The 23,220-nt window shown below is 51.5% G+C and overlaps 1 protein-coding gene across 3 annotated transcripts in view; it reads left to right on the top strand.

Annotated features, from left to right (window-relative positions):
- The window catches only part of Zbtb7c (zinc finger and BTB domain containing 7C), a 122,036-nt gene extending 100,535 nt beyond the window's left edge, over positions 1-21,501 (top strand). For all 3 annotated transcript variants that reach the window (XM_051202039.1, XM_051202037.1, XM_051202038.1), the window contains 2 exons: positions 14,250-15,470; positions 20,605-21,501. In XM_051202039.1, the coding sequence (XP_051057996.1) occupies positions 14,266-15,470; positions 20,605-21,256 (1,857 nt within the window). In that variant the 5' untranslated portion in view covers positions 14,250-14,265 and the 3' untranslated portion in view covers positions 21,257-21,501. The remainder of the gene's footprint in view (positions 1-14,249; positions 15,471-20,604) is intronic.
- Positions 21,502-23,220: the final 1,719 nt, after the last annotated feature.

The following is a 23,220-nucleotide window of genomic DNA, read 5'->3' as shown; positions in this document are numbered from 1 at the left end:
ATGAGAGGTAAACAAGGGTTAGGCATAAAGGTTGAGTGGGGACTGCCTTTTAAGTGACAGGACCGAATTAGCACTGTTATAAAGTAGGGGAACTGGGCCCGTTGGTGAACAATGAAACCAGTAAGAGGCAAGGCAACAAGCAGGCAAGCAGATCATGGGATGCTCTGGGAGCCAGGAGCTAAGCAGAGAAGGACCGGCAATGTTTAAGACCCGACCTGGCAGCAACGGGCAGCTAATTGGGCAACGAAAGCCTGGTTGGCAGGAGTAAGGGTGACTGTCCTCGGCCATGCGTGTGCACGGTCCACTCCCTCTGTCCTTTCTCTGGGGAACTGTAGTATGTTTGTTTATTCCTGACCCCCTCCTCCTCCCCTCTGGCAAAGACTCGCCAGAGAAGCTAAAAATTCATTTCATCCAACCCAAATCAGAGGGCGGACGAGCTGGGGCTTTATTCCCCAGGGATAAAATGGTCTTGTGGGAGAGGATGGGCTCCATGCTAATTGCATCTGTGGTCACCTCCACCCACCCAGCCAGAGCTGAGCCAGAGCTGCCTCCATCCAGAAGGCATGATACGACACAGCCCTCCTCCCGGCTTTCACTGTGTTCAGCAGCCTAGAAAAATCTCCCACCAGCGTTTGAGTGATCTAGAGACCAAGCAGGAAGGGTCACATGCTCCTGCATTCTGTCTTCTAGGGGGAAGGCCTGGACTGGGAGGCGTGTCTAGGGATGGGGCAGCCCCACCCTACCCGCGCCACCACCAGCATCCCCTCCTGTTGCCCAGCATTTTTCTTGACTCTTGGGTCCCTACATTGTTGTGTGGGGTTAAGCATACCATCTATTTAGAACTGACCGTCAGGAAAGCTTAACGGGGGCTTGTCACTCTGGCGTTAAAGGAAATATTTTTGGAAAGGGTGTGGAGTGAGTCAATAAATCATGAAAGGCACTGGCTATAATAACAGCCCTCCTCTTCCTTCCGTTCTACGTGTGAGAATACTTGGAGCTTCTCACATGGGCATGCCTGAGTGTGGTCGTGAGTTTCGTGTCTTAGGTGTGAGTTTGTAGGCATCCTGTGTATAAACAAATGGAGCACATTGTTCGCATACTGTTCTGGTCCGTTTTCTGTTTCAGTAACAAAATACCTGAGTCTGGGTGCTTTGTAGGAAAGAGGTTTATTTAGTTCACAGTTCTGGAGCCTCTGTGTGTGTTTGCATGCGCAGGGTCTCTCTAGAACTCACCTCCTTTTCACACACAGTAAGCAGGCAAGTCAGTGAGAATGTCCCCAAGCTCCCACAAAGCATGATGCTGACGTAGACTATACACAAAATACAGCTGTCTTTACTGTCTTATCAGAGAGGCAAATTAAACGCACAAAAACGTATACCAGACAGTAAATGGGCAAGGAAAAAACAAAACAAAACACTCTGCTATCTGGGATTGAATTAACTAGTGTATATTGTTAGCTATTGCTGTGGAACAGAATGCCCCTAAACCTTAGCTGCCTAAAACAACAGTATTTAGAGTCAAGAATTCAGGAGCAGTTCAGCCGTAGAGTTCGGCTCAGGACTCCCATAAGTTTGGAATCTAGATATTGAGGCTACAGTCATACTGAGCCTACAGGCCATGCCGGGACAGAAGAACTAATTGTCATGAGGGCCCAGCCACTCATGTCGCCGGCCAGTTGATGCTCATTGATAGCAAAAAGCCTCGGTTCTTCTCCATTTTTGTCACTTAAGGACCACTGGGCACAATAATGGGATCCTCCACAAAGAATTTCAAGAAAAAGCTTAGTAGAAGCGGCAGTTCTCTTATAAGCTAGCTGTGGAAGCTGCCCTCCATCACTTCTCCAGGGACTCACAGCCTATTCCAGAAATGCAGTGGGAGGAACCCACACAAGGCAGGAACATCGGGGTACCGTACGCGCTGGCTGCCCTGACACAGAGTCACCTTGATTAGAGGGGATGGTGTCAGGGAAGAAGAAAGAGGGGGAGAGAGATGCTCAGTGGTTAAGAGCACTTGGTGCTCTTGCAGAGGGCCGAGATGCAGTTCCCATCACCCACATGGCAGCTCACAACCATCAGTGACTCCAGCTCCAGGAGATCTGATGCCCTCTTCTGGCCTCTGTGGGTACTGCACACATGTGGTGCTGATACACGCACACAGGCAAACACTCATACATACACATTTAAAAAAAAAGAAATCTTTTTAAGATAGATGAGGGACTGAAAGCTGGATCTAAGAAACAGGCACCCAGTGGGGAAATGGACATGGCCTGTTTGAGGATATTTCAGAGACTTACCTTAAAGAAAGACAGAAATACAACTGAAACTAAATTTGTAACAACTGAGGTAACAGGGTGCCTTCAAGAGACTCATAGGAAATAGCAGAGACGCATCTGTAAAGCAGGGACAGTGAGCAGTCTTGTCCCACAGGTGGGTCACTGGAAAGCAGAGAGGCTTTTTCATTGCAGTGGCCATCAGAAGCCACGCCCTCCCAGGGCCTTGAAGATCAGACGGTGTTAAAAGTCTCTTGTCTGTGTCCTTTATAGCTGTACAATAAATGCATGACTAAAAAATAAGCTTGGCGCACCTATCCTCCAGCCACGGGGCCGTTGCTTGAGTAGTAGATGGGCACTGGGAAGAGCATGGGCACCCTAATACCCTGTTGGGTTGTATCCTACAGGATGTGCTCATGGCCAGAGCCTGGTTTCATCACCGATATCTCCTCTGGTACCTGCAGTTATCCAGTCATTCACTGGTTAGCAAACAGAAAAGACAAGACAGAACAAACCAACAAAGATCAAATGCTGCAAAAATAAAACAAAACCTCTACAGGTGACTTACCAGCTTGTGAATGGAGAGTCTAAATTATTCCCCAAGTTTAATAGTAATGGCTTTAAAATCCAAATACCACCAAAGAGCATATATAGGACAATGGGTTTGCCTTTTGTCCCCTCACTGGCATCTCTCCAGCCCCTCAAACACCACTAGCAGTCAGATGAAGCCGTGATTCACAAGCCAGTACCTGTCTGTGAGCATCTTTCTCTTACTGAATATGGGAGTGAGCCCTGGGCTGAGCACCAGGCTTTGTAGTTAGAGAAAAATTCAGGGTATGTGCCACATGTGTGCAGGGACCCCCCAGTAGGTCAGAAGAGGCCATCAGATCCTCAGGGCTGGAGTTACAGGCAGTTGTGAACAGCCAGTTGTGGTGCTGGGAACAGAACAGCAGGTTCTCTGCAAGAGTCGTATGTACTCTTAGCCCCTGAGCTGTGGCTGGAGCCCTGAAGGTAGATTGATTGAGTGATTGATTGGTTTGTTTATTTATTTATTTTGCTTTGATGCTGAGCAATACTGAACAGTGCTTCCCACACCTGAGGAGTATTTGTGTTTGTTTGCATATGCTTCTGTGCTAAATCCACATTAGGGCAAAATTTGAAGTTCTGTCTTTAAATGTTTGATTCTTACGGATATGAATTCGTGTGGGTTCATGCTTTCCCACTGGACTTTCCCTGTCCCTATACTGTCCTACCTGGTGGCTTCTCTGTGACAGTCTAATATACCTATTCCTATTAAGCATCTGTTTCAAAATCTTCTTGGCTAATCTTAAACACTTATTTTTCTGTATGAACTTTAGAAAGGGCTTATCTAATTTTAATAGAAATCCTGGTTGATATCTTTATGAGGATCATATTGCACTTAAGGGATGATTTAGGGTGAACTGGCAACTTCTTTCCAAGAACATGGTATAACTTTCTGTTAATTAAACAAATCTTTTCCAAGTGTTCCAGTCACGTTTGGAGCTTGCTTAGTGCTATGGACCATGCACATTTCTTTTGAACATTTTCCTAGGCTGTGTTTCTGGTTTGGGTGCTGAGTGAGTGGAGTTGTCTAATGCATTCGCTCCTGCCTGCTGTTAACATAGGAAAGAACTCAGTCACCTCTGCAAGTGATGGTTTGCCAGATCATTCCCCACATTGAAATCTTGTACTTCTTCAGCATTTCTGATTTTGAGACATCACAGGGAAGCAGCTGCCCTAGGTAAAAGGAAATGCTACACCCATTCTAACTCATGGATGGATTGGATCAGGCAGGTTTCTTTGGGTGGGGTGAGTTGGGGAAAGCTCCACACCTGGAGAATATTTTCACTGTGATTTATGACTGTCTGAGGACCAACTCCTTAGCAGTAGTGGGAAATGGGATGGAAGTTTATCTGTTGGGAGTGGCTTCTGTATGACGGCAGCCTCTAAAGTCCAGTCCCTGTTGCTGGAGTGTCAGTCAGAGAGAAGAGCCCACATCAGGCATTCAACTGAGCACCAACCTTGCAGTATACTGTTGTGCATCTCCATGACCATGACCGAGGGAACCGGCCTAGACAGCCACACGTGACTGGTCTTATTGTCTCCTATTGGTCTGTAATATTTTTCTGGGGGTTAGCTTTCCCTGCTGACTATGCAGTAGTGAAATATTTTGTAGAGCATCTCATATAATGGAACCGGCCATTGACTGGAGTCGCTCAAGACAGTTGAGTGCCCAGCTCATAGTCTTATTTCCCTTTCTTTAGAAAGGGTTCCTAGTGGGCAAGAGTAGAAATTACAGCCCAGGAGAGACTGGGCCTGAATATAAATAGGAAGAGGAAATACTTGGACTTCTTGGGGGCAATAAAAGTTCTATATAATAATATTACACATAACTGTGCAATTAAGCCTGGAAATTGCAAGCTTCCAGTATGTTCTTTCCCAGCCAAATACTAGGCGGTTCTCGTGGTGGAGGGCATTTACTGAGAAGAAAAATGCAAGTCTGGAGGCAAATCTGAGGTTTCACTTCCTTTGGAAAACACAGGCCGGGTTGGGTCTTTGGGCCGTCCAGCTTCACCTCTCATTTGGGTCTTGTCTCCAAATTGAGATGACAATAACAGGGGGACAGGAGAGTTTTTCAGGAGATGAGGTGTGACCAAGACATCTCACACCTGTGGCAGGCTGGGGCTCTGATTCTACCCTCTCTCCCCCCACGGCTGTTGCCACCAAAGGGGCACTCCCTGACCAGATCCTGCATGAGGTCTGGGGCAAGGGAAGGCCAGGGAAGGCTGTGAGTAATGGGAGCAGCTGCCTGGGCCTGGGCCGGAAGTCTCTGTGCTTGGCTGTCCTTCCCTCCCCTGGCCTGCCTGTTGCCCAGCCCTTCCTCAAATGCAGTGAGTGCCAGCCACATCCCTCCCCTCCAGCACTTTCTGTGGCCTCTTTAACAGAGTCCAGATGTTTGGAGGACCCCTTAACCCCCAGCCTCAGTTTCCTACCCTGACTCCCACAGTGGTAGCTCATTGCCGTCCAAATTGTGTGACCTGTGTGTTCCCGAACTCACCCACCTTCTGCCTTTGTGCATGTAACACTCCAGAGTACCTGCTGTAACTGTCTGCATGCGCCATGCTTGCTCTGCCTCCGTGCCTCTCCTTGCTTGTTCTGGAATGTTCTGCTTCCCTGTCACAAGGCTACCTGAGGGCTTTACACCTCTGATGTGGTTCCCTGGCAGAGCCCCTACCCCCTGCCAAAAGCCCCAGCATAGAGAGGCAGCCTGGCCACCTGCATAGGAAATGCAGAGCCTGTCTTCAAGTCCCAGCTTGTCTTCAGTGCCTCGCTAGAGTAAAGATGGCCGTAGTGACAGTAATTGCCTGAAGCAGGCTTTGATAAGGATGAGCCAAGACCCCAAGAATATGACTCGCACCCAATAGGCACATGATACCTCCTGGTCAAATGGGAGGAGCCTCTGGATAAAACCGTGCCTCCCGGAATACTGCCACATGCACCTGCAGTCAGCATGGGGTTTGCATGTTGTCCCTGTCTTTGCCCGTTGAGCTTGTTCACAGCAAACATTTGCCCACTGGAAGAAGCGGCTTCCCCAGGTCTGCAGCCACCCTTGGCTACTGTGAGGAGAGAAGAATCTTCCGCACGCTTCCTGCAGGCAGAGGAGGGAATATAGCTGTGCGATGCACTCATAGGAATGTCCCGTGTGTTCACACTTACAGTTCCTGCCTGAGTTCCTGAAAGGCCCAGGGTGCGGGAAAGAGTAAAGTCACTCAGGAGCCCCACATTCAGGCACAAAAACCCCACCACCACCACCACCATCACCCCACATCTAACGTGGGGCTGGTCATGACTTTGGAATGAAAGCATCCGTCTTAGAAACAAAATGAGGAGTTATCTGGAGGATGCTACAGGACCAGCCAGTGAATGGGCAACCTGTGCCTCACAGAGAAGGACTGGGGCTCCGAGAGGGGCTGCCCTGGTCCAAAGTCACAGCACTTGCCTAAGGCAGAGCAGATCTGGGATTATTAAGTACGGTTCCTTCCCCAAAGGGGTTGGCTCTTCTCTACTAAAGTGCATGCCCACTAGATTTGCATGCTCTCATGTCCTCTGCTCGGCCTGTGACGTGCTTGTCACTGCTCTGCCTTCCAGCCAGTGCAAAGTCCTCTGTCCTCCACACTGGGAGCCTTGATGCAAGGATGGGCCAGCAGACAGGAGTAGTACTCCTAGGTCCCGTCAGCAGGACGGCTGCACTGCCTTCTAGAACAGACAGAAATATATCCTGGGATGGGTCAGTGTCACACAACCAGGATAATTTGGGACTGTTTATAGACATGGGTGATTATCTGTATTTTCTGTACCTTAATAAAGCTCAAAAATCCTCCCAGGCTCAGGAAGTCTCCTGTAATACACACAACTAGTGAATTTTTTGTTCTGGACGTAAGGAAATCTGGACTTGAAGAAAACAAGTTTCCCCCCTCCACCCTACCCCATCCTGTAATCAGTAAAGGTTGAATAAATAATTTTCAAAAGGCTCAATTTGAAGGGGCGCCACTTGCTGTGCAAAGGAAAGGCAGGTGGTGAGGAAAGGCAGGAGGTGTTGATGGTGAGGCGTGGATTGAGGGGAGGTACAGCTTGACACAGCAGACAGAGCCTGGGGATTTGTGATCTCTGTTGTTCAGTTAGTTCTGTGACCTTACATGAGTGAGTTTCTCCTCGATCACTACCATCTCTATCTCCATCGAGACCTCCTTTTCTCTTTTCGAGGCATGATTGCATGCTGGCTTGAATGCTCAGGGAGTGCAAACTGGCCTGGAACCTGAGATGCTTTTGCCTCTACCTCCGAAGTGCAAGGATTATAGGAACTTACATGTTTTATCAGAAAATAATCCTCTATCCAAAGAGGGCCCAGGGAAGTCCACAAGAAATGTGGACAGCCTGCAGCTCTCTTGTGTGAATCTCAACAATCCTTAACTTAGGGGTTAATAGAGAGTTTGAGACAAGGATCGAGTGTCTGTCACGGGAGGTAATCCCAAGGACTTCATATGAAATTTGCTGATGGTTGGGATGGGAACCCAGTAGTACCAGATTCCCAGGTCTTTCCTCTCCCATAGCCCTGGGCAGGGCAAGGGAGAAAGGGATGCACAGTATGCAACGGAGAGGGCTTTAAGGAAATGCAGATGACCTTGTATTTGCAGCAGAAGAAACCTCTGAGCCCAGTGCAGAGAACCCCTAAGGGTCTGCACGGGCCCAGCTGGTTTGGGGGCTGCCAGCTCCAGGCATGTCCTAGCAAGGTGACAGAACAGGTGTGGCTGGCTTCACCCTGCGTGGGCACTCTGCCCAGGGTGCTTGCAACAGGTGGGGCACAGAATAGAAGTTGAAGTAACCCTGCCCACCCTCCCAGCCCACATGTCTGGCCCCAGGCTCTGGGGCATCGGAAGCTCAGGGGCATTCTGGGGCTAAGGGGTGTAGCCACTCTGCTTGGGGAATCTCCCAAAGACAGGCTGAGGCACACCCAGGACAGATGGCTCCAGCCAGGATTCCCCACCCTCCTTCCCACCTCGTCCACCACCCACTTCCAGTGCCTGACGACCACAAAGGATACGTTTGTCACTGTCCAAACTCACTCCTGGGTCTACAGAGGAGCCATACATTCCACCTGCCCCTGCAGAGTTCCCATCGCCTCCACTGCAGCCACTGATCCCATCAGGTGACTATCTGTGCTCCAGGCCAGGGCGTGGAGGTGCTAGGGGCTGGAGACAGGGCAGGGTAGAGGAAATGGGCTGCCTGGGCCACCTGCCTGGGGGATTTGGCAGAGGGAAACTTTATCCTAAGCCCCATGTTTGCTGAGCTGAGCAGCATCAGGGAGGCACTCACATTGTAGACCACAGTAACAGAACTGTCCCCAGAGTAACACCACCAAGGCAGCCATGGAGCACAAGAAATCAGTGGCAGGTCCACTGTCTTCTAGCTGTGTGACTCTTATATCCCATCAGATGGGGCTCACAAGACCAATAGAAAATGTGAATCAATAAGGGAAGGGATCTTAGGAATGACCGACAAGGCAGGCCCAAATGCAGAGTGCTGGGGCTGTCCCACCTCCATTAATGACATCCTAACTATGTCCTTTGTTTCTCTGAGCCAATCTGTGACTTATTACTTAATTTTAATTTGGTCGTTCTATTCTCTGAGAATTTCATACATGCATGACAATACATTTTTTATCATATTCCCTCCATTCCTTCTCCTAACTCTTTCTGGATCACTTCCTGGATCCCATCCCCTGCCAACTTTGTGTTGCTGGAGTTTCTTCCCAGCCTGATCCCACAGCCGATTAGCCCCATATAAACACACAAAGACTTATATTAATGTGTAAACTGTTGGTCGATGGCTAGGGCTTCTTACTGGCTAGCTCTCTCTTAATTATTAACCCATAACTACTAAGCTATATATTTCTACATGGCCTTATCTTACCAGAGACCTCCTGGCACGTTCTGTCTTCCTGGTCCCTATATGGCATCTCCTCGAAGGGCCTCTCTCTCCTCTCTCCCCAGCATTCTCCTCGTCTCCTAGCCCCGCCTATCTTCCTGCCTTTACTGATCAATCAGTGTTTTATTCATCAACCAATAAGAGAAACATACATACAGAAGAACATCCCCATCAACTTTGTGTCCCCCTTTTTAAAATAACCCACCAGGTCCCCTGTGTGCTGCCATGAACTCATGGGTGCTGGGCCATCTCCTAGAGCATGGCCAACCTACCTGGGGCCACACCCTTAAAGAGAGCCGATTCCCCCTCCCCCCAGAGCCATCATTGGCCAAAGCTCCTCAGTTAGGGGTGGGGGGGGCTCTTGAACCTTCCCCCACACAGTGCTGAGCTGATCTCTTCATACAGCATCTACCCAGCCGTGGCTTAGTGGTGTCCTAGGAATGATGCAGACATAGAAGAAACAGAGACTGCCCTGCAACAGGTCATCTTGGAGTCAATAGGCCCTGCAGATAGCTTGGTGTCCCTGCTGCTTATGCCTTACACATAGTGCCATCTGCACACTCACTCGCCCGTTTCCAAGACGAGTGAGCTAAGCGTAGCAGTGGGTGCAATGTGCACCTTTCCAGGAATACCAAGGGTCCTCTGTTACCCACTGCAGACTAACCAGGGCCATACAGACTTACTCATTAAAGCACCCCATTTCTGGTTCTCTTAGAAGCTAAAATTTACCTTGTGCTCCTGGGCCTAGGCTCCCCTGCATACCTTATTTGCAACATCTATAAAATTAATTTTTTTTCTGAGCCCGGCCTCCCCTGTTGGATTAGTAATCCCCAAGACCAAAACTAGGTTATGAGGGCTGGTGCATGCTGGGGACGGTGTGGGAGCTCATAGAAGCTGCTCTCAGAAGGGCTTGTCAGGAGGTGCTTTGGGGCATAGGCCTCCACAAAGCTGTGGAGGTATGATGGCTCCTGGTCCAGTCCCATCTGGCCAAGATCCCTGTTTGGGGCATTTGTCCTTCCTGGGTTCCACTCTGCTGACACTGGCAGAAGACTGGCAATGCCCCAGAGGGCAGGTGTGCCTCCCTGGGTCCTCACAGCCATGATGGATAAGACACAGTCCCTGTGTTAAAGGAAGAAAACACTCCAGGAGGAGAACTGAAGACCCAGAGCCTATACGCCATGCAGCCCTGGCATAAGTCAGGCCAGGCCAGCTCAGAGCAGAGCGAGCTCCTGCTATTGGGCACCTCTAAGCACAAGCTGGCTGAGGCCCTCAGGATCAAGGTTAGGACACATTCTGGAAGGAGTTCTAGAAATAAAACCCTTCCAGATTCCAATAGGTTATTGTAGGGTCTCATAAAACCCCCTATGTCCCCCAGTGCTTAGATAAGGCTTGGCTCCTGGAAAGATTTCTGATCAAGCACCCACGGGGTCCCATGCCCTTCCGTCCACACCTCTCATTTCCACAGGGCTGGGAGGCGCCTACGCCCACTGCTAATTACCCACACGTGTGTGTGTCTCCGCCATCTAAAGCACATCCTTCAAGTCTGCCTCCACTCAAACTCCTGAGCGAGAAAGAGACAGCCACCCTTCAGAGAGAGGAGTTCAGATCGCTCCGTCTCCAAACTAGACACGACAAGCAGAAGCATGGCGAAGGACAAAGACCTGTGCTTGCATGATGACTGGATTCGAATCATGCTGACACTTGCCCCCGTGTGGCCTTGGGCTCATCTCTCATCCTCTCTATACCGCTCCTTTATCTGTGCACTGTGAAGGACGCTAAGAACACACACCTTTAGCCACTATGCAGTTAAGGAAGGATTAGAGATGTGATGACTCAGGTGTGGCAGACACTTGATAAATGGTAGCAGTGGTGAGTGTAACTGTCAGTGCTGGCTACTGGATGCTTCTGGCCTCTTGGGTGACAAACTAAGAAGCACAGTTGTCTCTCTGAACGAGTAGGCACTCACTTGGCAGTCAAATACCTGTTACTTGGGCCCACCTGAATTCTAGAAATTTCCATTGTAGTGGAGAGCAAGAGCCTGCTGAATTCTGCCAGGTGCTCTCCAGAATGGTGATCAGACCTAATTACCTCTGTCCTCCATACCTGAGCTCCGCTCATTCTCTCTCCCCAAGCTACTCCACGGTTTCCTTCCCACTAGAAGCTTCCAGTCCTTCTCAAGACTCTGCTTGATGCTAGGAGTTTGCATGCACATGTGTTTGCTTTCCCTATGTGTTGTTCTCGGCTTTGGTCTTCACCTTGGCTTGGGTGAGGGCAGTGGAGGGAAGAGATGCAAAGCTCAGGTGGGAAACTGAGGGAAGAACATGGCATCCACTCGGCAACGCTGCTGTCACCGGCCTGGGAACTTCAGGGTCACCAAGGGAAGCTCCCAGAAAACACACGTGCATCTTCCCAAAGGTGCTCTCCTCCCTGCCCTCACCCCGAGGTTAGTCTTCTGTCTAGAAAAACGCCCCTGAGCTACTGTGACTCCATCCCTTCCTCCAGGAATGGAACAGACATCAGGAACCAAAACACAGTGGGAAGAATCTGGTAGAGCAGCTGCCTTCACGTCAAGGTCACCAGCCAGCTGACCCCTCCCCAAGCTTTTCACGGTCGGTCATGTCTGTTATCAGATCTCTCATGGTCATCCATGATTTAGATCCCAAAGGAGACAGTGCTCTAAAAGCTCGGTGGTCTGGGAACCACTTCCTGTCTGTCCCAGCTGGGGGAGTAGACCTACGAGAGTCTACACACTGTGAGACACAGCAGCTCTGTGTCCCCTAAGAAGGTGGGGGAAGCTTCTTTCTGAGAAATGATGAATTTATATGACCAAAAATATAGTCTTCAAACAGATAAGGCAGAATTTAATAACACTGTATAAGAAAGTGATAAATCTCCAAATACTGTGAGGGATATCCCTATGCATTTTATCACGTATTTACCTGTTATACACAATATTAATATGAATACAGGACATTTTGTACAGCCAGAAATGTAACTCAGTGGTAGCTTGCCCAGCATGTCCCAAGTCCCAAATTAGCTCTTAACACAGCCACAAAATAAAGCAAAATAAAAGGGGAAAACTGAACAATAATTAATGCCTAAAACTAGACAGTGTAAGTATTTTCAAGTACACATGACACATTTGCATGATTGACTATGCTCAGGAATGGCCAGGAATTGGAGACGCATTCCCATGCATTACTAAATCTAATAGTGTGGTCCTGAGTGATCAGGGAACTGTGGCTCATCCCCCAGCATCCATCCCATCAACCTTCGCCTTCACTTAGAGGAAAAGCTGTCCATCCTTCTGATGCTCAGGACCCAATTACACCCAGGGTGGCTCTGTGGGAAATGGACCAAGATGTCAATCCCTCCATAAACTTGCTCTCATGTAGACTTCTCCACACAGACACATACAATTGCCCCAGACTTATAACGTCTATAAAACACACAATGGTCCTCTACCAATTAGTTATCTATCTCCTGGGATGGGTGTTCTCAGTTCCCCTTGCTCAGTTACAGAAGATCACAAGGAACCTACCTCCATGTCATCAAAATTGCACACAGCACAGCCTTAAGATCTGCCCTTTAACCCACACCCCACAGGCCTGCCCTAAAGGCTCCATTCAAACCACCCACAAATCCACCCTCCTGTAGCAGGGTGGCCTTGAAAGACACCCCTGCTGTTCAGCCACATGGACTGTGCTCGGTAGTTTCCTATCAGTTGCTTTTTTAAGTTCGACGTCTCCTCTGGGATTGTTTCACAGTGCTTGTAAGAGATAATATAGAGGACTCCGCTGTATCCTTCACATGGCTTTCCCTTCATGGCACACGCTCAAACCACAGCATGGTATTATTACATCCAATACACTGATACTGCTATGGGCAAGACGTGGAACACTTCCAGCACACAAGGTCAGCTCCAGCCACTGTTCCTTTATGGTCATGCCCTCTCCTCCTCCCAGTATGCCCCTACTTGCTGCTGGCAACCCTCACCCACTCTCTGCTTCTGGAAAGTGGCAGTTCCGAGGGTGCTCTATAGGAAGCACGTGCTGTGTTAACACTCCCTGGAGACGGATCCAAGCTGCCGAGGGTATCGGGGTGTCAGTGCCCCTTTTCATTGCTGAGTGGGGCTCAGAGGAACTGATGGGCTACAGTATGCTCACCCGCCCACCTAATGAGGGGTGTCTGTGTGGGTTCCAGTTCAGGCGGATTACTAGACGCTGTCAGTTTTCACTTCTCAGGGACACTGCCGGATCCGGTGATCGTTGGGTAGCTAGCTCTTTAAAACTGCTTGTCGTACTTTGCAGAGAGGGTGGGCCACTCTGCCTTCCCTAGCAATGTGCAGGTAATCCATTTTTCTCTCCAGCCTTATCCGCTTCTGGAGTTGTCGCTGTTTTTCATTTTTGCCTGGAGACTTCAGTTTGATCCCTGGGACCACATGAAAATAGAAAGGGAGACAACATAATTGTCCTCTGACCTCCACATAAACTCCATGGCATGCACAACTATGCACACAAGCATAATAAATAGTAAAAATAATGACAATAATTTCAGATTTAAAGTTGCGTTTCATATGCTTGACCTGCCAAAGTCTGCCTTGGACATGCTCAGAGCACCTACGTTAGCCTACAGTTAAGGCAAATCATTGAACACAAACCAACTTTATAATAAAAATACCAGATACCTTATAGCTTGTTGAATTGCCATACTAAAAGAGGACAAACAGGATGGCTGGAAGAGTGGTCCTTTACACTGCCATAAAGTCAAAAGTCCTGTATCAGATCCTGGTAAGTCAGGGACCATCCATACCGTCGAGAGCCACCGTCTCTTACAGGCTTTAAAGAGCTGGGAGGTTAACCAGCCAGACACAAGAAAGTAATGGACAGAGTGCCTGGATCTGTGCTGACTTTAAATGCCTGCTTACAGAGAAACAACTTACATTACGTACATAGGATGCTAGGGAAAGAATTACTGAACTGCAAATGTAAGAGACTGCCAGGCACAGTGAATCCAGAAGCAAGCTCAGGAGCCAGACCATATGCCGCCATGGCCCTGTCCACTCACTGAAAACAGGACACAACGTTGAGCTGAGGCTTCCTGGTTTAGCTTGTGTGAAATATGAGAATGCTTCATCACCTGGAGACTTGTGAGCATCTCCCAGCAGAAGCTCCAAGCAGGCCCCATGTGCGAGCAGGACCCCACCCTGCAGAGGCTTTCCCCAGTGTTTCACCACGCCCATCCTCCCAGCATTCTCCATGTCCACATTAACAAGGCAGAATTCTGTGAATCGAGCCCACAAAGGTCTTGGTGGCTTTTCCAAAGCAGCTGATGCACGCTGCCTGGTAAGATGCTAACTCCAAAGGTCTTAAGCCTGAGCTAGTTGTGACTAACAGGTAAGGCTTGCTCCAGGAAATGAGTCCTCAAGCTGCTGTGCTCATTAACTGGTCTCCTTTTCTGTGTGTCCCTGCAGGGCTCTGGCTGAGAACATGGCCAATGATATTGATGAACTCATCGGCATCCCTTTCCCCAACCACAGCAGCGAGGTGCTGTGCAGCCTCAATGAGCAACGGCACGCTGGGCTGCTGTGCGATGTGCTGCTTGTGGTTCAGGAGCAGGAGTACCGAACGCACCGCTCGGTGTTGGCTGCCTGTAGCAAATACTTCAAGAAGCTCTTCACGGCTGGTAGCCTGGCCAGCCAGCCCTATGTCTATGAGATTGACTTTGTCCAGCCCGAAGCTCTGGCTGCCATCCTGGAGTTTGCCTACACCTCCACACTCACCATCACCGCCTCCAACGTCAAGCACATCCTCAATGCTGCCAGGATGCTGGAGATCCAGTGCATTGTGAATGTGTGCCTGGAGATCATGGAGCCTGGTGGCAACGGAGGTGAGGAGGATGACAAAGAGGACGATGACGATGACGAAGATGACGATGATGAGGAGGACGAAGAAGAGGAGGAAGAGGAGGAAGAGGAGGAGGATGACACAGAGGACTTTGCTGACCAGGAAAACTTGCCTGACCCCCAGGACATCAACTGCCCCCAAAGCCCCTCCAAGACGGACCATCTCACAGAGAAGGCCTATTCAGACACACCCAGGGACTTCCCCGACTCCTTCCAGCCTGGCAGCCCTGGCCATCTGGGAGTGATCCGGGACTTCTCCATTGAATCTCTGCTGAGGGAGAACTTGTACCCCAAAGCCAACATCCCTGACAGAAGACCCTCCTTATCTCCATTCGCCCCAGAATTCTTCCCACACCTCTGGCCAGGGGACTTTGGTGCCTTTGCCCAGCTGCCTGAGCAGCCCATGGACAGTGGGCCGCTGGATCTAGTCATCAAGGACCGCAAAATCAAGGAGGAGGAGAAGGAGGAGCTAGCCCAACCCCCACCCCCTCCCTTCCCCAGTGACTTCTTCAAGGATGTGTTTCCTGACCTGCCTGGTGGGCCGCTGGGCCCCATCAAGGCGGAGAATGACTATGGTGCCTATCTCAATTTCCTGAGTGCCACCCATCTGGGGAGTCTCTTCCCACCCTGGCCGCTGGTGGAGGAGCGCAAGCTGAAGCCCAAGGCCTCTCAGCAGTGCCCCATCTGTCACAAGGTCATCATGGGGGCCGGGAAGCTGCCTCGCCACATGAGGACCCACACCGGGGAGAAGCCGTACATGTGCAGCATCTGCGAGGTCCGCTTCACCAGGTGCGCAGCCGCAGCAGAGAGATGGAGGCTGGGGGCGGGGTCGGAGCCTGGGGGGGGGCGTTAGGAGAGGAATACGGAGGGCAAGGGGTGGACAGGGAGCACACACGGGGCTCATTGCTTGGTGCAATCATTTCTACCCCCTTTTTGGAACTATTTTCTCAAGTATAGCGCTAGGGTGAAGCCCGAGACAAAACCAGGTCAGAGCAGGGCTGTGCAGGGGAGAAGAACCGAGGAGCCAGGCAGGTAGGTTCCTTGGAGGGTAGGCCCTGGGCTCCATAGATGGAACCAACAAACCTCAGTTAAGCAACAAACCTCTGTGTGCTTGGTGCCAGTGTTTCCCAGACACTGCCCGCGGCTAGCCGGGTGCTCCTATGTGCCGCTGGACAGTCGCAGAGATGGTACTGGAATCGCAGTGCTTCTGCGTCAATGAAGTGTAAAGTCTGTGAACAAGCGGCTGCACATAGGCGGCTGCAGAGACTCCCCCCACCCCACCCCCATAGACCCTTCTTCCTCCTGATAGGATGGGCCTCTTATATGTCCTCCTTATTTCTCCACATTGCCAGAGGGTAACTTGAGATCTGAAACCGCCACATCATAAGCCTGTCATCTTTCGGAAACATCGCCCCATTCAGCAAATGTGCGCTATGTACCCGTCTGTGCCATGACTTCTGTAGTCAAAACCAATTAAGTGGGGGGATATGGGACTACAACTATGAGATGCTTGGCTCCAAAGGCTGCTTGCTTGCTTTCTTTCTTTCCTTCTTTCTTTCTTTCTTTATTTATTTTTAAGTCTTGCCTGTTGCTACCATCAGTGTCCCTGGTGTAAAGCAGATACTCTCAGCTAGATCTGATGTGGACAAAGCCTCTTGCTCCCTGTCTTACAGGCATGGCTTATGGAACTAGGTCCTTTCCCCTGTCTCTGTGGACTTCAAAGAACTTGCCTTAACAGGCCCATTCATTCTAATAGTGTTTCTTAGGATTTTATTCCTCCGAGTTTTCATAGTAAGCATGAAGTTTTGGCCTTCGTAGATGGAGTGAATTTTTGGGTCGTGCATCCTGTCAACCTAGTGGTCGTGCCCTTTCCAGGAGATAACAAGGTGAACCCTCTAGAGTGACAAGGGCTGCTGCCATGGGTGGCAGGAAACTCTATTTGAAATAGCTGAGGATGGAGCTGAGCGTATGTTCAGGTGACCGTGGCGTTGCTGGATTGGCACAGCAGGCAATCTGGTGCTGCTTTAAAGGACAACACTGAGGGTTTCCAAGCTACTCCGGGGATGGAAACCACCAACAGAATCTTCTGGGGGGAGGGTCTTGGGGGGAGGGTCTCATCCCGCTGCATGCCCTTCCTCTTAGCAGATGGCTGCAGCGGCCCTGAAAAGCCGACATCAGGGCACTGTGTTCCTGTTATCTCCCAGGGCAGCTGGAATCCAAATTCCCAGGTTCAGCTCCCTGTGTGTCCCTGATAATGTCCCAGGACACTGATGTCCTGTTGAGTTATGCTGTCCCTCACTCCCCTCCTCTCTTCTCCTGAATTCATTTGGCTCCACAGAGCCAGCTGTCCTGAAACACCTGGGCAAAGCTTAGCTAAAGCGTAGAACAATAGAGAGATGTGCCAGAGTCCGCATGAAGCTGAGCTCAAGTGTGATTTATTCATCTTCAGCAGGACAGCTGAGAGTCCAGCCCCCAGGGGAGGAGAAGATGTCAAAGCGGCAGACCAAATGGGGCGTGCCACTGCTGGCTCCCAGCCCGGTCTTGTACCTGTCCCTGGGCACAATGACCAAGGGGACAACACTCCCTTCAGGGGACTCAGGATGCCACCCTGAGCAACTAGGAGCCCAGGTCCCCTTTCTTCCTTCCTTCCTACCTTCCTTCCTACCTTCTTTCCTTCTTCCCTTCCTTCCTCCTTCCTTTTTCCTTCTTTCCTTCCCTCCTTCCTCCCTTCTTTCCTTCCTTCCTCCCTTCTGTTCTTTCCTCCCTTCCTTCCCACCCTCCCTCCCTCCCCCCTCCTTCCTTCCCTCCCTCCCTCCTCCCTTCCCTCTCTCCCTCTCTCCCTCCCTCCTCTCTTCCCTCCCTCCCTCCTCCCTCCTTCCTGACCCTCCCTCTGATCTCTCTCAGTGGTCTGTGCAGGTCTGGCCCTGCCTTTCCTAGGCAAAATTTTAAACTTGTTTAGTCCCTGCTAACAGACTTTCCGTCCTCCCGACGCTACAGCAATCTCCAAGAGAGATTCCTGGATTCAGGCAGCAATGCTGTTTTGTATAGAAGAATGAAATTCCAGAATGTTCCCTCCCAACAAATTCCTGAAGGCCACTTTGTGTGACCTCCGGGTGTACAGTCCCCCTATCCCTCCAGGTCAGCTCAGCCCTAGAGAGTTTCTGGTATCAGGCGTCAACCCTGCCTGCCCCCGAGTTACTCCTCCTTTGCAAGACGACAGCCATCTGGGCTCTAGGCCTATCTGTGGCAACTCCATTTCAGCCCCCGTCTCGCCTCCCCTCTCTTGGTTCCCACCCCCTGACCCTTCTGCACAAGATCAGGCAGGCTTCAGGAGCTGTTCTCCAAGGTCAGGGGCAGAAACTGCTGAGATACTGCTGGAATCCAGACTCCCATCCGGGACTTTTCCTCACCATGGACTGAGACTGCCATGCTGACCTCTCCCCATCACATTCTTCAAAGCCAATGGCCCTTTGCTTGCTTGCCTTCCACAGGGCTACCCTGAAAGCAACCTTTCCTACCCAGCCAAAAGGCATCCATCCAAAGCCCAGCCTCGACCTGCCAGGGTGAGGTTTTCCTTACAGTCTCTCCATGAGGATGTGCTTTGGGGCTGAACTCCCTGGCCACCGTTCATTACCTCCCCCTCCTCCCCACCAAGAGGCTCTTCAGCAGCGTGGCTGCCTCCAGACCTGGAATTCCCAGAGTCCCTTGCAAGCTAAAGTCACTACTTGGTACTGAGAGGCTCTGGGCTCAGTCCTTCCTCCCCACAGCTAAACTCCATGGTCTTGTCTCTCTCCTCAGGGCTGGGCAGAACTTAGATCTCTGGATTACCTCAGCCCTTCCGTGGATGTAAGAAGGACCCATGATGGTCCATGATAATAGGCTCTGTTGACTAGATGCCATTTTCTAGAATGCCCACACTTCATGGGAACTCCATTCCCTTTGACTCCTATAGCATTGCCCAAGGCAGAGTTTTCCAAGAAAAACCCCTGCCATCCCCATGACCTGTCTGCTGCCTTCATTCTATGGGCCTCCAAGAGGAGGGGCTTCCCACACCCTGCTATTATGTCATGAGTTCATTGCCTCCTGTGTCCCATGGCTCCTAGCATTGTGAGACAGTTCTGTGTGCACACATGGAGGGAGGTCCTTGACTGGTAACAGCACATCCACACCACCACCAAACAGGTGTCCTCCCTGGCCAGCAAATAGCAAGGCCACAGACGTGGTGATGATGAGAGCCTTGATCCTTCACGGTGGGAGACATGCAAACAGGTATAAGATCCCCAACCAGAAGAGCAGCTGACTCTTGTCTAGTTCGGGGCTTGGGTTTAGATTTGTTCTTTTTTTCCCCCAGTGGTGGGAACTGAACCCAGGACCTTGGACATACTAGGCCTTGCCTTCTGTTGTCACGTCCTCTTTGTCCCTCAGGTGACCTGCCTTGAAAAGGAGTGTTCAGGTCACAAGCGTCTCCGGTCCTGATAATGACACTCATGCTTGCTCAGGGGAGACCACTCAGCCACCTAGGTTGGCAGCTGGGAAGTCCCAGCAGGTACCTGCAGGCCAGGAGGGCTGGAGGCTGTGGAGGGAGGAGAGTCTGGTGTTTAGACACTTGGAGCACCACGCCCCTTTCTCCTCTGCCCCCTGCTAGTCCCACTCCCCACCTCCCAGCCTTGCAGCTCCGGGGAGCACAGAAGAGAGGCCTGGCTCTGCACACCAAGTGTGCACGTACCCAGCGTGCCCCTAACAGCAATCCTTTCCCTCCTTGCGCCCACCTAGGAGAATTCTTTTCTAAATGAGATCCCGTGCGACCTCTAGTGGCTAGAAGACACCCTGCTGCCTGGGGTTAGGTTGAGGGTGGTTTAAATCTGGACTTTTTAGGGAGGGCTCTTTGGATTCCACATCTGCTCTGACCTCAAAGCCCAACCTGGAATTACAGCAGGGGCGTCACCCAAGCCCCACCTGCAAGAGGCTGTGGAGACAGCACGCGGTGTTCCTGGCCCCTAGCCACTTGGAAGAGAGCTGTAGGAAGATCCTGTACAGCCCACTACCCCCCACCCCCAGCCAGGCTGGAACATTTCCTATACTGGTGTTCCGTGTGCTCAGTCCTTAGACAACAAAACCGGATCGGCTTTCCTTTCAAGACTACCAGGAGGGCCTTGAACCCCCGCCCCCTCGAGCACACCCTGAGTCTCTAGCAACCCTAGACAATGGGTGTCATGTCTGACCCCAGCTTCAGCTTTGCCTAGAGGGTTTACCTACCTTGCCCAAGGTCACCCAGCAAGTGGTCATGCCTGCAGCTGGAGCCCCGCCCCATCCCATGCCTTGCCTCTGAATAATGCTTCTAACCCCAGAGCTTACCCCAGATCAGGGTGCATTCTTACTGCACCTGGCTCTTTCATACGCCCTAAAACGTCTGCAAAGAGCAGAGCCCAGGGCTTAGGTAAGAGGCCACCACACGGAGAAGCTTTCAGCAAGGCATGCCAGGCTTCTAGCGTCTCCAGAAGTCTCCAGGAGTCTAGTGCTGGCGTGGGACTGGGGGCTTAGGAGGAGCCTAGAGGCAGAGAACAAAGTAGCGTGCTTTGGAAGGGCCTTCGCCATTACGGGGCTGAGACCAGGATGCTGACCTCTCTCTCCAGCAAGACTGTCTTCCAGGATGTGAGGTGGGCTCCTAATAATCAGTGGGAGATCCTCACTCAGAACCTGTGTGTAAAGGGAATGGTGCGATGTCTTTCAGGACACTGCCCCGTCACACTTAAATCCAGAGGTGAGGCAGATGCTTGGGCAGAAGTTGAAGGCCGATCTTGGGGCGAACCCGGCTCCTGGGTTGGCAGCATGGATACAGGAAGCCAGTTGTGAAATAGGGAACAAGGTGAAGAGCGGGCGTCTGCATCCCAATCAGGGCCTAACCCCGGCTTCTGTATTGCAGGCAGGACAAGCTGAAGATCCATATGCGGAAGCACACGGGGGAGCGGCCCTACCTGTGCATTCACTGCAACGCCAAGTTCGTGCACAACTACGACCTCAAGAACCACATGCGCATCCACACAGGTGTGCGGCCCTACCAGTGCGAGTTCTGCTACAAGAGCTTCACGCGCTCCGACCACCTGCACCGCCACATCAAGCGACAGAGTTGTCGCATGGCACGGCCCCGGCGTGGCCGCAAGCCCGCAGCCTGGAGGGCCGCCAGCCTGCTTTTCGGGCCGGGTGGCCCGACGCCCGACAAGGCGGCCTTCGTGATGCCACCCACGCTGGGAGACGTGGGGGACCACCTGGGCGGCACGGCTGTGTGCCTCCCGGGCCCCAGCCCTGCCAAGCACTTCCTAGCGGCACCCAAGGGTGCCTTAAATCTGCAGGAGCTGGAGCGGCAGTTTGAGGAGACACAGATGAAGCTGTTCGGACGTGCGCAGCTCGAGGCCGAGAGGAACGCGGGTGGCCTTTTGGCCCTGGCGCTGGCCGAGAACGTGGCCGCCACGCGGCCCTACTTCCCGCTACCCGACCCCTGGGCAGCCGGCCTGGCCAGCCTCCCTGGGCTCACTGGCCTCAACCACGTGGCCTCCATGTCTGAAGCCAACAACTAGGCTGGCCCTGGTCCACCCCAGCCTCAGACTCTGTTTCAAGTCCTTCTAAGGCCCTCCCTGCTCCACCCAGTGGATCTGAACTTTCTAGTTTGCAAACACAAAGGGAAAATGAGAAAATATATTTTAGCTGAGCTGCGATGCTGTTTTCCTAGCCTTTGAGGGCAGCTCCTCCCTTTTGCTGGAGTAGGAGCTGGACATCTGTTCCCACCTTTCCCTGGCCATCTCTGATTCACATAGAAACACACAGAGTGCCATGTCTCAGAAGGCTCCGCGCGGGTGCCAGGAGCGCTTCGCAGCCGGAATGGGGCTGTGAGGAGGGGCCGCTCTGCCAGAAGGCAGACCAGGAGGAGCCAGCATGAGGACTGTGTCCTGGCCGGGCACCTTGGTTGAGCCATACTGCCCTATCCGGGAGTTCCTCCCAACACTGCTTTCCTCAGAGTCCAGTTTAGCTTAGAGGTCCCAGGTCCAATTGAGCAAGGCTGTGGGGAAAGACCATCCATCCCACTGCGTAAAAACCGCCTCGGTGCAGCTAGAAGCCGGCATGGAGCAAGCCCATATTTAAGTGGCTTGTCCTGTGACCTTGGGCAGGCCAACCTCTGTGCCTCAGAGTCGCCCTGCTGTGAAAGGGGGTGGTACCATATTCCCCTCCCCCTCCATACATGTTCACACCTGTTCCTAAAAACTTAGAGTCCCTAGAAAGGTAGACTGGGAGGCAGTCTGCCTTACTGGGCTTTGTCCCATTGTCTCCAAGTGAAAATCAGCTTTTTAGCCTAGGTGAGACACGTGGCAGAACTAGACAGGGCTGACAGGGGAGGGGCGGGGTAGGCTGGGTTTCATGGCTTTCAGTACCCATAGGCAACTCCAGGCACCCCAAATTCTGCCCCACTTCCTGACAGGACACTGTCAGATCTGGGCACCCCTGGGAACAGCAATCCACACCTGCCCACCCCACACGCCCTCTTGAGTTCTGTCTCCTTGAGCTAATTTATACTCAAGGGTTGGGGCCAGCTTCTCGAAGCCTCCTCCATCCCTGCAAGTGTCACAGCACCTAGTTATGTAGGACCCATCTGTTAGTTTGGGGTGGGGGTCCAGGCCTGGGGTTTGCTGGTGGCACTCTGATCCCCTTTTCCATATTGGATCAAAGGGCTCTAGTGCAAAAAGATGTGGATCCCTTTGGGTTGTGTGCACTCTGGGAGACAGGGCAAGCTTGCCCGGCTCTGGGGTTGGTAGTAACAAGACAACTTTGCCGGTCAGTCCAGACCTTTTTGAGTTTGGATCGGTTGCTTGAGATCTCAGGGAGGAGAATCCACCTGCTTGGAAGGCCTAGGCCTCGAGTCCCAGAGCCCAGAGCTGCTGGTACATGAGGCTCAGCTCTTCCTATATCCAATGTCTTGGCTCTATCCTGTACAAAACAAAAAGGCCAGAGAAGACAGTAGGCTCTGTCCCTCCTGAAGCTCCCAAGAGAGACTCCCTGTCTGCCAGTGTTACCAGACCGGTCCATCGGGTGGATTTCCCTCAGATACCCCATCCTCATCAGTCATCTGCTGGGGCTTAGACCCCTGTTGTCATTCAGACTTGTTTCTGCACCCATCTGCCGATAGGCATACTCCGTCCCGCCAGCCAAGGGCCTGCAGCTGGACCAGACTCAACAACACAGGAACCCAGGGGAAGGCAGTGGAGTCAGGCTTTTTTTTTTTTTTCGTTTTGTAGAGGGAACGGCTTCTTATAAACTCATTTTCCCAGGTGACTGCTTAGTTCCGTTTGTCATTTTTCCCTCCCCGGGCTGCAATTTGGAGTTGTACATTGTAAAGTATCCAAAGATGTTGAGTACTGTAATGATCGAGCACTTGAAACAAATGGGTTTTGGGGGGAGGGGTGGTTGTGCTTTGTTTTAATTTTTTTTTTTTTTTTTTATGTTTCTGACTTCCCTGTCTGTCTGTGGGAGAACTTTGGAATTTTTTCTA

This window comes from Phodopus roborovskii, unplaced genomic scaffold (assembly GCF_943737965.1).
Source record: "Phodopus roborovskii unplaced genomic scaffold, PHOROB, whole genome shotgun sequence".
Taxonomy (NCBI): Eukaryota; Metazoa; Chordata; class Mammalia; order Rodentia; family Cricetidae; genus Phodopus; species Phodopus roborovskii.
The sequence above is the reverse complement of the archived record's forward strand: the minus strand, read 5'-3'. Positions and strand labels throughout refer to the sequence as shown.